The sequence below is a fragment of the Anabrus simplex genome, chromosome 1 (genome assembly GCF_040414725.1).
Source record: "Anabrus simplex isolate iqAnaSimp1 chromosome 1, ASM4041472v1, whole genome shotgun sequence".
NCBI lineage: Eukaryota > Metazoa > Arthropoda > Insecta > Orthoptera > Tettigoniidae > Anabrus > Anabrus simplex.
The window spans coordinates 1,791,068,826-1,791,084,860 of NC_090265.1; the positions used below are offsets into that span (position 1 = coordinate 1,791,068,826).

Sequence of the window (16,035 nt, forward strand, 5' to 3'; positions counted from 1 at the left end):
CGAAATTTCATCGTGGGACGTCTATTGCTGTGTCTCCGACTTACTAAACATGTAAGCCATTTCTGGTTGGAGAAAGGTGACCGACGGGAAATGCCGGAATGCCGGACTTCAACCTGGAATCGAACTGCAGCTAACAATTGAGTACCATTCTTAATTATCTGATATCTTTCTCATCTATGTAAAACTAGATGATCTTTCTTCCCTAGATCATAGTTCTATTAGTTTTGGCAGTAGTTTGAGTTATTTCAATTTTCATTCTTAAGGTGTCATGGTAGTTGAGTTGCATGTGTGTGCCTGGAATTTGAGATCTATTAGACTAGTTGTAGTAGTTCTTTGAATGAATTCTCAAATGCAGGACTTAGATATGTTAAAAATCAACTGACCACACGATAAATTTCTCTTGCTTACATGTGATGCTTGAATTTTCGTGATATGGAGTTGTACTTAATTTTGTGAAATAGTATCATCTAATCTCACTTGCAATTCTTTAGGATTGTGTCATCTAATTTCATGATATTTTAGGACTGATAGACATAATAATCACTAAAATAATAATAAATTAAATTAGAAGACCGGGTTGAAAATGTAATTAATGGTCGTGAGCTATAAATTGACTTAGAATATTCTCACATGATTTTTGAAGTGATCTGCTTATATTTGCGCCTGGAATATTAGTGATCCTGCGGGATATTATTTAGTAATTTGTTGCTCGTGTTTTTGGATACACAGTGTGAATTATAATTAAGGTGGAGCACATGTTGAATATATTCATGTGTAGGCAATAATGATAAATGTGCTTAAGGCTCACGAATGCTAGACTTGCGATTTGTAAACCAGGTGATGGTGATGATTATTGAATTCTATTAGAATCTTCCAGTTATCTCTCCGAATTTGATTGATGCGACCATGTAAAAATAATTGATTAATTCATTGAGGCAGGATTCGTTGTAAATATTGTGTACATAAAATACGTGATACCCTTGTGTGAATGTGATGTGTGATGTAGTTAAGAATATTTTCTTGTTTGAAGTGTTCATTGTGTTTTAATCTGGCCGTGCGTTCATGACAATACAGATTATCTCAACGTTCATTTGCCGCCTTGATAATTCGTTTAGTAGAATTTAAGGAACAATTTGCTGATAATAACGTCAAGTAAGACTAGATTAGGATTTAATTTTTATTTAATGATGATTTAGACGAAAGATCGTCTAGTTCATTTTCAGCAAGCGCAAGCGATTTATTAATAAGTCTTCATTTATTCACACGTGGTTATAATAAAATATTTCAATGTGTTGATAATTAATTTTCCGAAGAATTTCTAACCAATTTCTAAACTTAAAAGTACTGTGCAAGTAAAGATTAAATGTCTACAAATGACATAATTAATTTGAGCTAAGGAGATAACAAGCAAAATGACAGTAATTAAATGATTAATTAATTAATTTGACAAGTGTGTCATGATCAGAGTGAGAGTTATCTGATGGAATATAAGAGTTTGTGAGTACGATCGGATGATAACTGAAGTAAATATTACCTCGATAATTTATTGAAAATAATTAATAATAACAATAATGAATTAATTACGACTTCAGAGTTTACTCAAATTTAATAGTAGAATTTCTACATGTCTTTAGTGAACGTTACTTATCTTAAGCAAAGTATTTGGTTATTAGCAAACAGTTACTACGTGTTGAAGTTCTAATGGATCAAAAGGAAGACTTTAGTTTAATTTTAATTTGTTTTGTTACTGGAAAGTAGACGACTGCCGGCTGATTTCTTTTGTAAATTGTAGGAGGCTCAAGCTATACTTTCATTTACAATCTTTAAAGGCAGTAAAGGCCTAATCCTTCTTATGATTTACTTTCAGAGCCTCACCGTTGTAACTGGAAGGATGAAGATTAATTTTGTTGTTGCAATTTAATACTGGAGGACAAGACAACATGAAAGAAATAATGTATTCAACATCAGCAAGGATATTTTGTTTGTTTAACGAATGCTAATGTTAATCCCTTAACTGGGTTTGACGCCTAAAGTGTCAACAGTTGTCGCACGAGAATTAGGTTTGACGCCTTTAGGCGTTCTTGTACTTCTAAATGTGTTCTTACGTAGGGTTAGCTTCCTATAGGCGTCTGACTATTTTTAATCACGTCCGCCACCTACTATCATAATTTAAAACAAATTCCAATCATATTAGATGTGATAATTGCTGTCCTATTCATTTTTATCCAGTCTCACGCCAATTGGGTAGTTGATTTGAATAATAACAGTAAGTTATTTATTAGACCACCTAATCAATACAAAGTCTAGTCTTGGATGATTTATATAAATTTGTTAACTAATAGTGGTACATGTTTCGCCTTCCCTGAAGGCATCATCAGCCATAGTCTTAACCTTAAATTAAAAATAAGCGTCTAAATAACATGTAATAATGAAATGAATTTTAAAATCTTGGGGAGATTTGAAGTAAAATAACATTAAAAATAACAATGATGGTTTAAAATAAACAATGTGATGAGATATAATAGTGGAAGTATTAACAAAATTAACATTAGAAGGCTGCTAAAATAAGTGCAATGGATAAAACAACAGATTGTCATACAACAAGTAGTAAGATTGCATAAAAATAAAGTTGATAGTCTGGCGATTATAATTAAACGATGGCGAAAAATCGTATATAATCAAAGTAAAGAAGACAGAATAAAAGTCAAAGGTTGGTCGAGAGATCCGAAGTTAATCATAATCTTGAAGATAAAAGATGAAAGTCGGGGGCATATGGTGAAGTTGTAGAACACATCGAGGATATGAAGTTGTAGAATATAAGTTGAATAACAGTTTCAAATAGGATCTCTATGGACCATCTCAAAATTTGAAGTAATGCTCAAATGTTGCACGTTGTGAGTTTGTAGATATTCTAGTTGAAAAGGCATATAATAGTGGAATCTGTAAAAGGAAGTAAGAAACGTAGAGTTAATTGTGTGAAAAGATATTTGAAAATATTGAAGTAGAACTTAAGATTTTTAAATTCATTTCATTATTACATGTTATTTAGACGCTTATTTTTAATTTAAGGTTAAGACTATGGCTGATGATGCTTTCAGGGAAGGCGAAACATGTACCACTATTAGTTAACAAATTTATGTAAATCATCCAAGACTAGACTTTGTATTGATTAGGTGGTCTAATAAATAACGTACTGTTATTATTTCAATCAAATATCATCAATACGTACCAAAAATGATATTTATTACATGTAATCGGATAGTTCGCGCCTAGGCGGCAGTCCAAGAGCTGTCTAGTGTTGCCTCTTACGGACCGCGCCAAATTCTTCGTAAATAATTTATTTGTGTATATGTACATTGAAATAACTAAATTTGCGAGTTGTTGTCAAAGTTGTTGTTGTTGTTACTACGATACAGTTGTTCTGTGAACTAAATTGTCCATGTTTTGATAACTTTTTGTAAAGTAACTGTAAACTGTTCCGTGTCACGTGATAATGGCTTGGTTAGGAAAGACGTTGAATTATCTGAGAATCCGCCGACTGGATGTAGGAATCACTCAAGAAAAAGTTGTGTTGTGTGCCTGTCAAACCAGAGGCGACGAGAAACTGTCTACTACTGTGAGGAATGTGACGTGGCACTTTGTGCTTGCCCTTGCTTCCGTACTTACAACACTGTGCGCAATTTCTGAATGACCTATGAACCAGAAAGTATGTAGAAACTATTGATGCATATCTGAAAACTTGAAAAATGTCATCATAATAATGAAAGGAACACTTTTTAAATTCACTTTTGTATGAACACACTGTGTATATATGTATATATTTACGGGTTTACAAGAAAAACGGTAATAACATAATGCAATTGAATTTCTACCATATCACTCATAATTTAAATAAATCAAGTAAAATAGATTTTTCTGTTGAGTATTTACATCTATGCCGGCACGTGGTGTAGGGGTAGCTTGCCTGTCTCTTACCCGGAGGCCCCGGGCTCGATTTCCGGCCAGGTCAGGGATTTTTACCTGGACCTGAGGGCTGGTTCGAGATCCACTCAGCCTTCGTGATTAGAATTGAAGAGCTATCTGACGATGAAATAGCGGCCTCGGTCTCGAAAGCCAAGATGCTGACCACACGACATCTCGTAATCTGCAGGCCTTCGGGCTGAGCAGCGGGTGCTTGGTAGACCAAGGCCCTTCAAGGGCTGTAGTGCCAGGGGGTTTGTTTTTGTATTTACATCTGCCACATGCTACTGTACCCATTCCAAAAGTGTGTGTTGGGCTCAATAATTACCCACTGGCTGGTTGATGTTATGAAAGTATTCCCCAGTTAAGGGGTTAATAAATGTCAGAATGTTGTATTAAAATTTTTTTTTTTGCTTGGTCGTCACCCCTATTCCCTTATATGCTTCTAGAAACAGAAAGCCATGAACGAACGGTCCCCCTTGGGATCTCTTGCTCACTGGCTGGGCTTAGCTTAGCAATAATGGGGGCAATACAGAGTAATAAAATCGAAAAGAATCAAGAAAAAATCAAGGCAATAGAGAGAGAGAGAGAGAAGATGGATCCATAGTACATGACGAAAAGTGTCTTCAGAAGGTGATGGCAAAGTATTTTGAAAAAACTTTATAATAAGGATGACTGCTTGGAGGAAGGAGATAAAATAGAAATAATAAAAGGAGAAAAAGAAGAGAACCTGATAACAGGGTTGGAACTTGAAAGGGCAGGAAAGCAATTACCAAAGGTAAAGCAAGTGGAAAAGACAAATTTAATGCTGATATGATTAAGGCAGCAGGAAGCATCAGACTACAGTGGCTATACAGAGCCCTCAATGCCAAATGGAAGGATGAAAGGATACCTGAAAATTGGCAACAAGGAAGCATTGTACCACTGTTCAAAAAAGGAAATACGAAGAAATGTGAAAATTATAGAGGTATAATTCTTTTATCACATGGGCTAAAAATAATGGAGAAAGTCATAGACAAAAGACTGAGGGATATGATAAAGAAACACGGTTAGAGGAAGAACAATATGGCTTTAGACAAAATAGACTTGATTTTTACAGTGGAAAACATCTGGAAAGGAACAAGGAAATCATCTTCATATTTTTTAATTTGGAAAAAGCTTATGATACAGTTAAGAGAAAACATGTATGGGAATGCCTACTGAAAAGCAATGTACCAAAATCATTAATTAAGAAGATAAAAATGTTGCATCATGAGAGTAAAAGCAGTGTACAAGTGGGGAGTGGTGACTCTGAAACATTTTATACAAAAAAAGGTCTCAAGCAAGAAAGTTCACTGACGCCATTATTGTTTATTATATTGATGGATGAAATCATAAAACGTGTAAAACAAGGTATCAGTAGTGATGAAGGGTGATTTGGCGAAGGGGAGGAAAGGAAGTACAGGGGAGACTGGATATTTGGAATGAAAATCTGAAGGAGTTTGGAATGGTAACTAGTAAAAAGAAAACTGTAGTCATGCACTGTGGAAAAGAGAAGCCAAGTGAACATAGACGGAGAACGAGTAGAGAATACAGTACAGTTTACATATCTGGGTAGCATTATTAATGGAAGTAATGAAATCAACCCAGAAATTAATAACAGACTAAGTAAAGGTACAGTTTTTACCATCAAGTCAGAGAGCTTTTATGGGATGACAAAGTACCCAAGAGAACGAAATTAACATTATATAAACAGTATTTCATACCAATTGTAACATACGGACTAGAAACGCTGGTAACTAAGAGACAAGATAGTAAGGTACAAGCAGCAGAAATGAAATATTTTTAAGAACATCGGTTAAAAAGACAAGAGATAGAATTCAAAATGTTAAAATCAGAGAAGAGCTAAATATAGAACCGTTAGTACAGAAGATACAGAAAACAAGACTGAGATGTTTCGGAAATGTAAAAAGAATGGGAAAGGATCGTGTAGCAAGAAGGGAATTGGAAAGAGAAGTTAAGGGAAAGAGACCAGTTGGAAGACCTAGAAGAAGCTGGATGGATCAGATATGGAGGGACATTAGAGAAGCTGAGTTGGATGTGGCGGAAGTAATGGAGCAGGAAAAGTGGAAGGACAAAAAGGAGTGGAGGAGGATTCTTAACCACACCCAGGTGACTGGAGTGGTACATTCATGATCATGATGAAGGTGGCTTAAATTACGTAGGTACAAATCCAGAACTTATGAGCATCTTTTGACTATTTTTTTAGGTAATGAATACAGGGGACAATTTTTAGGAATACTGTAGAAGTAAACATAAAGAAAGTATTACTAACATCACATCAGTTTTATTGCAATTTAATCTCTTCACTTTTCTTACTGCTGGACAGATACCACCACATGATTATTGGATTATCATTGGTAGAAGCATGATTCAGATATTTGAGAATTACAACAAACCTTTCCAGAAAAAAAAAAAAATAAATAAATAAATAAATAAAAAAAAATTGAAAAAGTCAAAGAAAAGTTTATAAAATATGACGTTAAGACTAAATGATCAATATTACCTTCATGACCCAAAAATGAGATCAATCTATGTATATGGAAGAGAAAATTCGTTGATGAGCTCACCGTCTTAATATAAAACTAACTTAAATTGACAAGCAAAATTAGCCTGTCACAGATCACTTATATTTATTTTGTACCTGAACAGAATAACCAAGAGGTAGTTAATCTGAACATTAAGACCATAAAATGTTGTACTCAACGAGAAACTTAATGTAATTCAAATTATATTTGAATAACTTCTTCTTCCAACCATACAATAAACTGTCCCATGGCTTAGAATCATAAGTTCAACTGCAAGAATTCCTAATAAACTGAGCGTCTTTAACACTCAAAAACATTCTTTATAACATTTTCTAGCAAAATTATGAACTTTACATACAATTCATTTATATTTCAGCCCCTTAGGCCAACTTGTAAAATCTGTATATTCTCTTAATCAGTGGGAAATAGGTTCATGGTGGAAACTTAAAAAAAAAAAAAAAATTGTGACCCCCTACATATGCAACATTTTTACAGAACTGCCTTCTCTAATCAATATGCCCTAATCAACATCCTTAACACATTAATATTTACAAATCACATAAAACAAGCCTGAGTTTTTCATGAACGTGACATGTATTCATTCAAAAACAAGACAAGTGGATTATAAATCTCAATACTCCAGGATTTAATACAATACTGGTCCAAGTTGCATACTTTCACCTCAAATACAAATAATAATAATAATAATAATGAAACACATTTTTAACAACTACTCATTTAATAAATTATAGTGAAGAGAGGAAGGAATGAAATGAGAATGTTATAAAATGGTCTCTTAAGAAATACTGCACAGGTTTTGATGATTATCTTTCTAAAGCTCTAAAGAGTGAAGTCAGTTATTGTCGACTTGTCATAACTTGAACACAAACTTCTGAATGCACTTCACTTATTGAAGGAATTGAAATGAACTCACAAAATTACCTGAACTTGCAAATTTCTGTTTTCTTTTCTTGCTCTTTAAGATGTACAAATCAAATTCAACATGATTCAGCCATTATTGCTGATAATCTGGCAAAATCCATGCCGGGTGTTCTTATTTTTATTTAAATTTTATAATACTTTCTAAAATGGTTTAGTAAACAATACAGTGAACAATAATTATCCTAAGAAAATTATCTCCACATACAAATGTCTTAAGTTGCCAAAAATGCTATTAAGGCCAGAATGAAAATGTACATACATCATAATATTTTACTTCCACAGGCCAAACATTTTATGCACTAAATTAAAATGAAAAATTATTAAAACAATTTTTAAAAGGTAATTTGTTATGTTGAACAAGAACAGCCAGAAATGAATTAATTCAAAAAATTAGATACACGCAGAAACAGGAAAAAGAAATGCACAACACTTCTTTTTCATGTTTTGATATGAGGTCTTTTATTTTCATGTACAAAATCAGTTTTGTATGCAAATTGACCAGTAAGTTCTTTGGTTTCAACAGGAACACGAGGCAGTTTCAGGGCAGTGGTGGGCAGGAGAAGAGTGAGCCGAATTCCCCTCATGTGGAATGTCCGAACTGGTCAAGTTTGCTATCCCTCGTGTAGTGGTTGGGCTGAGGGAGGCTGACTTTGGCTTCCTGCTAATGTATGATGAGCGTGGAAAAGTCTTAACCACAACCGCAGGCTTGCCACTACGAGGTCTCGCTGCACGATACAATGCTACTGATGACAGACTCAGGACTTTCCTGCCAAGAAAGAGAAAATCAAATTTTAGCGTTGCATTTTAAGAACTCTTCCAATCTGCATTTTCTAGGTTATCATAACACATAATATGAAGAAGAGAATGTCTTGAACTACTATATACTGTACTCTCTTCAGTAAAGTATCCATGCACCAGTTAATCTAAACAGGAAAGTTGTATCCTTTCCCCTTGTTCTTCATAAATCTACAGAGCATTGGCTGAAAAAGTAATTTAAAGGCAAGACTGAATTCAGGTGGATGAAAAATGTAGTAAGCAGTTTGGTTGATTAAAATAACCTGGTTGAAATGGTGACATTTGGAAAGAACTTAAGGTGGAAAGATTGACTGACAAAAGGAAGGGAAGACACCAAGATGATTTCATTTTATATTGGTAGAGGAAAAAAATTCATGTATAGATTTATAAATGAGAGGTAAGAGGCTAGGAAAATGTGGAATTCAATGAATGGTTCTGGTTAACAAGAGCATAAGGCAATAGGACACAGACTGGTTAGATGAGGATACGAAGGTCAATCAAATATAAACAGGATTTTTGTTCCTGAACATCAACAGTTGGTAGGATTGGCTCGCACTTCTGCTATACTTACACTGGACCATTAGGAATGGGGAGAGCATGCTGTTAGATATTTCCCGCTGTTTCGTCAGTAACGCTCACGATGTCGGAGCAACAGGTGCACCTCTCCACTGCGCAACGCGTAATTATAAAATTTCTTGCTCGTGAAGGAGTTACAGCAGCGGAAATTTGCCAGAGATTGATGCACAGTTCAGTGATCAAACATTGTCAAGAACATGTGTGTTTGCCTCGCATAAAAAGTTCAAGGAAGGACGAGAACGTGTGGAAAATCAGCAACACGATCGCCATCCTCGGACCAGCATTACAGACAAAAACATTCGTGCGGTTAAAGACATTATTGACGATGATCGAGAGTATCAGAAGTTGCAGAACAAGTCGGAATCAGTTATGGGAGCTATCGAGCAATCATCACAAAAGACCTACAGTTCCGTAAAGCACGTTCCAGATGGAACCCTCGCCTTTCGACCGAAAATCTGAAGTTGAGATGTTTGAAGGTCTGTCAGAGGCTTACAGCAAGGTTTGCGGGAGAAGGTGATGCATTTTTGACTCGGATTGTCACCTGCGACGAAACATGGGGAGGCAGCACCAGTGAAAGCCAAGACTCGACTGTAAGCTGGCAAGGTTCTTGCAACAGTTTTTTTTTTTTTTTTTATCGGCGAGGCATTTTGCTGATTGATTTTTTGCATGAGAGACGTACAATGAATGCTTCTTACTACTGCAAGCTGTTGAACAAGGCAAGGGTTTCATATCGCAGCAAAAAACGAGACCAACCGATTCGACATTAATCCTCCTCCAAGACAATGTGCGGCCCCATACTGCAGCTCTTAACTGTCTCCAGGCTACAGGAAATGCACTGGACTACACTTGATCATCCTCCTTACAGCCCGGACTTATTGCCCTGCGATTTCCATTTGTTTGGACCGCTTAAGGAAGCTCTAGGAGGGCAAGGATTTGAAGATGACGAGAGACTTTGTGTGCAACTGGCTGGTGGCACCAAAAAGCTGCACATACGCCGAGACAAATGCATTTCCAAAGCAGGAAACTACGTGGAAAAATAAACTGTAATTGCCTTATGTTTTTCAATACATGAATTTAAATAAAAAATAAAATTCTGTGTGTGTGTAAGACAATGTGCAACTGACTAATCAACGCCCAGCCAAAACTAAAATAAGAAACAATGTTAGGTTCAATGGTCCACCCAATCAACACACCTCACTTTACAAGTGAAAACTATTAAACATATTAAACATACCCTGGAACATGTTTAGTCTCATTTGAGACTTCATCAGCCATAACGTCTCGTAGTAGATTTCAAAGCTCATTGTTGCTGTCTAGTAATTGAAAAAATGGAAAAACCTATGTCTTTTAAGAACTATTTGAGAACACATTAAAGATAAAATATACACATAATTTACAAAAGATTGTCCTCACTTCTTGCAAAAAAAATTTATCTTCAATGTTAAAATTTGAAACATTTCTTGAAACATGACATGTTAGTCATAACGTCTCGTAATAGAATACAAAGCTCATTGTTACTGTCTAGTGATTTAAAAACGGACGAACCCATGTCCTTTATGAACTGTTAAGAATAACTAAAGACAAAATATGTACACATATATACAATAAAATAGTCAACATTTCTTGCAAAAAATCTTTCTTCACTGTTAAATTTTGAATCATCTTTCTTGAAAATATTACATACAGTGTTGGTAGCTGGTAGTCTCAGTGTGCTGACTGATGGACATTGAAATTCTGGCCTTGGAATAGGACCAAATCCACATCAGAATATTTAAAAGCTTTGACTCATATGGAAATTTCTTTCAAAAATAAGCTAAATCTGGTATAAGGAATCTGAAACTTCTGAGATAGCCTGTCGTATGACAAAGACCAGCACTGCATGACCAACATATTGATGGCTTAATTCTTATGAATATTACTATTTAAAAAAGAAAAAGAAAAGGTCTGGAAAGAAAGAGATTTAAAAATTAATGGGTTAAAAAACCCTCAGAAATTTATTACAAGATATTTAAGAAATGAATTTCTGTCACGACTGCGTGACGTAAAAGCTTACCATCAAATTTGTTGAAACTCTCTATAGCTGGTTCACACGTGAGCCTCGCTCTGACTTGCTTCTTGTCACGCTACTTCATGTGTTATAATTATGTTTCCTCTCGCCCGGCGGAACTTGGCTAGGGGCGGTAAGGGGGGAGGAGTGCTATTAGTAGGGGAAGGGGAAATAGCTCGGCCTATAGGTAGAGCGGGAGGGTGGGATGTTTGTTTTAGAGGAGGCGACTTCAAATTATTAATTTTTCAAGATGATAAGAGCGACAATATCTATTCATATAACGGATTTTGTTTTCTTCTACGTCGTTCAAATTTTTGTTTGCGTTAATACTCTGGTCCAAACCTATATAAATATTTTTGTAACTGCTCATCAGGTTCTCTTTGTTCACTTTTTCAAAATGGTCAAGTCTCGATTTATGTCAGTACATTGGTGACCAGTATCTCCCATATGGACACTCATAGCAGAATACTTCTTGTGTCTGTTGGCGTTGATGTGTTCAAGATATCTAGTTTGAAAACTCCTACCTGTTTGCCCCACGTACGTGACAACACACTGATCGCACTGAAGTTTATAGATTCCTGAAATCTAAGAAATTCTCTTTATTGTAATTTACACTATTATGGTTATAAAATATATGACCATTATTGTTCTATGTTGAAAATGAGACTTGACAGTCATGTTTCTTAAATAATTTTATGATTTGAAAAATCCCTGGGTTTGTAAATGTAAAAATCGCATACTTTGAACTCTTGTGATTCTCTGGTGTTAGTCCTATGTAAAAAGAAAAGGTCCATGAAAGCATCAATTAAAAAATGGTGAAGAAATTAATATGGGAAGGACAGCTGAATAAGAAAGTAACGGAACACATTACAGGGAAAAATATTCTAAACATGGTGTTGATAAAACCAGATGAGCTTTGAAGTGATGGTATAAGTGATCACGAAGCTGTTTTTGTCGTAGTTAAAAATAAATGTGATAGAAAGGAAAGTTGTAAAATTAGAAAGGAATGCGGGAATTTTTAAAAAGCAACTATGAACAATGGAAAAGGGTATGTAAATATGCAAACAGGCTACGGGATGGGTTTAAAGCAATTGTTGAGGAGTGCGAAAACAGGAATGTACCTTTAAAAGTGGTAAGGTATAGTAAGGACCCATAATAACATAATTTGCTCATTTACGTACTTAACAGAAACAATGTTGTAAGCAATAGTATTCCTGATGAACAGTCCATCCCCACACTCTGCCGTACCCTTTTCAACACCTGATAAGAATACTTTATAACCTATATCTTCCTTGTTATCTCCCCTTACCTGAATATCACTAACTGCTAACATATCTAGACATATCCTATTTGCTGACACAGCCAGTTCTACTTTCTTTTTTTTCCACAATCCTCATTAATACCAATAGATTCCCATCTAATTCCATTTTGTTTGCCAAGTTGTTTCCAAAGAGTTCCTCGCCTGTCAAATGGAAGTAGGATTTGGTTACTTCCAAAGGACCGAGGCTTGCTTAAAACGTTCTGAGTGCACTCAGTGAAATTTCTGTGAAGCAGGATGCTAGCCTATTTACACATACAGTAGAAGTCCGTTATAGCGAGAATTCATAACAACGAAAAAGGTACACGCTATAACGGATTGTCGTTATATCCGATTTTTGTATAAAAGTCGGAAAACCCCCATGCACATTAAAATCTGTATGAAATGGCAATCAGCTTGTTCAAAGCTTGCGTTTCCTCAGATGATATCCACATTACGGCTTACTTGTTTGTCATTTTTAAAAATCCGATACTACGTGAAAGTGTAAGTTTCATTTCATTCTGAAAAAAATACAGTACCGTATTTCTCTGAATCCAAGATGAACCCCACATTTTCCTTAAAAAAAATTAAATCAGGCTCAAAAAGTACTTTGTAAAATCATATGAATGCCTTTGTTGTACAGTAGTGGAGTAGACAAGAGAAGAGGAGACTGAATATCTCGGAAGAAGAGCGGGAGAGAAGAAGAAAAAGGATGAAGAGGTTCTGGGAGGAGAAGGAGAAAATGCAATCCATGAAGGAGCTGTCCGTGGTCCTACAGAGGCCGTAACGCAAGAAGAAGAAGTAGGCCTATGCATTTTTAGACTATTTTTAGACGCCGAACATTGACTTTCGTCATGCGTTTTTTTTTTTTGTAGCTGCACAATTATTCTTTATTTCTGCGGGGTTAAGGACCATTAACTTAAAATTGGCATTATAATACCGAAGAGTACCCGTTGAAAATTTGCCGGCAATACCTATTCCATGCGTCTCCTCTACAATACGACGATCCCATCAGGAAATTATTCTTGCTGTCTATAAAACTGTTACCTTTACTCAGCGTCAGATATAACTGGCTACCGCTACACGCACGTTTCGCTTGCCGGGTTCGGCCAAATTCTGCGGCTAGCGATGTATAGGCCTAATCGCGGACGTTGAAAGTCAATGAACGAGTTTATTGCGTCACGGTATGACCATTCCGTCCTTGCGTTTTTCGTGCACATACCTCACAATTTCATCTTTGACTTCTTTAAAGCGTCCTTGTTGCGGACCACTGAATGCATTTTTTGACCACTACGCATTTTTTAGCTCTTTGTCTTCACGCTACCGCCAAATATTGGATTTAGTTAGGCCTATGCCGCATTTTCTTGCGGCTCCACAATTATTCTACATTTACGAGTGTTTAATAACCATTAACTTAAAACTGGCATTATAATATCGATGAGAACCCATTGAAAATTTGCCGGCAATGCCTTTTCCACGTATCTTTACAATACAACTACCCAATCATGAAACTATTCCTGCTGTCTATAAAACTTAATTTTACTAAGCGTCAAGTACAATAGACGCGTTATAACTCTGCCACTGAGTACCCAAGGCCTTTCTAAGAATTCGAAGCCTGGCATGTTTTGATGCCTTACTGCAGATTTGAGGAACGCTTTTGTAGAGTCTAATAGAACGCTATTCTCTCTTCACTACTTCCTGAGATCCAGTGACGTTACACACAGGCACTGTACCACCGGATGTCGCGGCTAGCAATGTATGGTAAAGAGGCGGCCGTTTATTGTCAACGAGTTCTGTGTGTGCGCGCGCGTGTGAAAAGGAGCAGCGTGGTTACTGCGGTAGTTGCCACGTTGCCAGTGGTATCCATTAGCTTACTGTTAGGCCGCGAATGCAAGACAACCCTTGAGTTTTCGCATGATATTCTGAGAAAAAAATATAAAAAAATACGGCATCACTCCAGAGGTTTATGTGGCTAACACTTCAGGTTTCTTCTTCAAACGGCGTCACCTAACCTAACCGTATATGTATCATGAAAACATAATTATTTGAAACGCATGTAGAGAAATGATAATCTCCTCGCGAAAAATGTCCATGTAAATAGCCTTTCTGAAATTTAACTAGACGTGAGAAGATATGAAATATCCTATGGGAACAGTGATATACTCTGCGATATCTTGAGGAGTATCACATTCTTACTTAATTTCCGTATATAACATTAAAATTAAGATATCGTTTACTTCGGTTTTTGTTTTTAACGAGTTTACAACTGCTATCGGCCACGTTATTTACGCATTTATTACGAAAACGTGTTATCCTGCTTCATTAGAGAACAGCAGTCTACATGTATTACTAATCAACTCCAAAATCGCCTTTGAATGTCGACGAGAGAGAGGGAGATAATTAGGATTCTCACAGAAGACAGGAAGGAAGATAGGACTCCCTCAAACAATGTACAGGTTACAGTAGGTGTACAAGAGGGAGGGGAAGGAAAGGGAGGAGTTGTAGAAGACAGGTGGTCTAATGTTCTAAGGGGAAGGAGATTGCAGGCTAAGGGCTCTATCCAGGATCAGAATTCAGGACAGGTGTCTGTGCGAAATCGGTACGAGTCGCCCCAGGTAGAACAACAGAAGGAAGATGAGGGACAGGGAACTGTTGCTGAGATGTGTGGAAGTAGGAGGAAGGGAAAAGGTAGGAAAGGAAAATGTAGAGTAGAGGATAGGAAAAGACAGGTGGAACAGGGTCATGGGAAGGAGAAAAGGGAGGAGGAAGTAGCTTCTGCAGCTATCAGGAAAGACAGGGCTGACCAGGAGGGGAGGGGATCAAATGAGGTGGGTAGGGTTGAGGCTCTGGTCATGGGGGATTCCATCGTTAGACACGTGGGGAAAGTGTGTGGAGGAAAGGGTACCAGGGTAGAGTGTTATCCAGGAATTAGGTTGAGGCAGATGTTGAGGAAAGTAGAAGAGAGGGAGGAGGGGAAGGAGAAGGTGGTAGTGTTTCACGTTGGTACCAACAATGTAAGGCAAGCTGATATAAGTACCAACATAGTTGGAGATGTGTGGGATCTGGTAAATGCAGCACGGGTGAAGTTTAAGAAAGCGGAGATTGTTATTAGTGGAATACTGTGTAGAAGGGATACTGACTGGAGGGTGATTGGGGATTTAAATGAGACTATGGAGTGGGTATGTGGGAAACTGGGAGTGAAATTTCTAGATCCTAATGGGTGGGTAGGAGAAAGGGATCTGCGCTCGGATGGCCTTCATTTAAACCGCAGTGGTACGTACAAGTTAGGAAATTTGTTTGGAAGGGTAATAGGGAGGTACATTCAGGGAAACGGGATGGCCTAGGGAGCGGTGATAAGAGAACAGGGAACTGGAAATCAAGTAGGGATGACATAAAATTGTTAGTGTTGAACTGTAGAAGTATTGTAAGGAAAGGAATAGAATTAAGTATTTTAATAGATATATATTTACCAGATATTGTAATAGGAGTTGAATCATGGCTGAGATATGATATAATGGATGCAGAAATTTTCTCACGGCACTGGAGTGTGTATCGTAGGGATAGGATAGGAAGGGTGGGAGGGGGAGTGTTCATTCTGGTGAAAGAAGAATTTGTAAGCTACGAAAAAGTTAAAGATGAGACACATGAAATTCTAGGTGTAAGGCTCATTTCTAAAAATTATAGGCAACTTGATATATTTGGAGTGTACAGATCGGGAAAGGGTAGCACTGACGCGGATTCGGAATTATTTGATAGGATAGTCAGCTATGTGGGAAACGACATGGAAAGAAATGTGATTGTAGCGGGTGATCTGAATTTGCCAGATGTCAATTGGGAAGGAAATGCGAACG

General features: G+C 36.7%; 1 protein-coding gene across 2 annotated transcripts in view; it reads right to left on the minus strand.

Annotated features, from left to right (window-relative positions):
• Positions 1-6,266: 6,266 nt before the first annotated feature.
• LOC136858771 (tubulin polyglutamylase ttll-4) overlaps positions 6,267-16,035 on the minus strand; it is a 407,488-nt gene continuing 397,719 nt past the window's right edge. For both annotated transcript variants that reach the window (XM_067138563.2, XM_067138562.2), the window contains one exon: positions 6,267-8,235. In XM_067138563.2, coding sequence (XP_066994664.2) covers positions 7,986-8,235 — 250 coding nt within the window. In that variant the 3' untranslated portion in view covers positions 6,267-7,985. The remainder of the gene's footprint in view (positions 8,236-16,035) is intronic.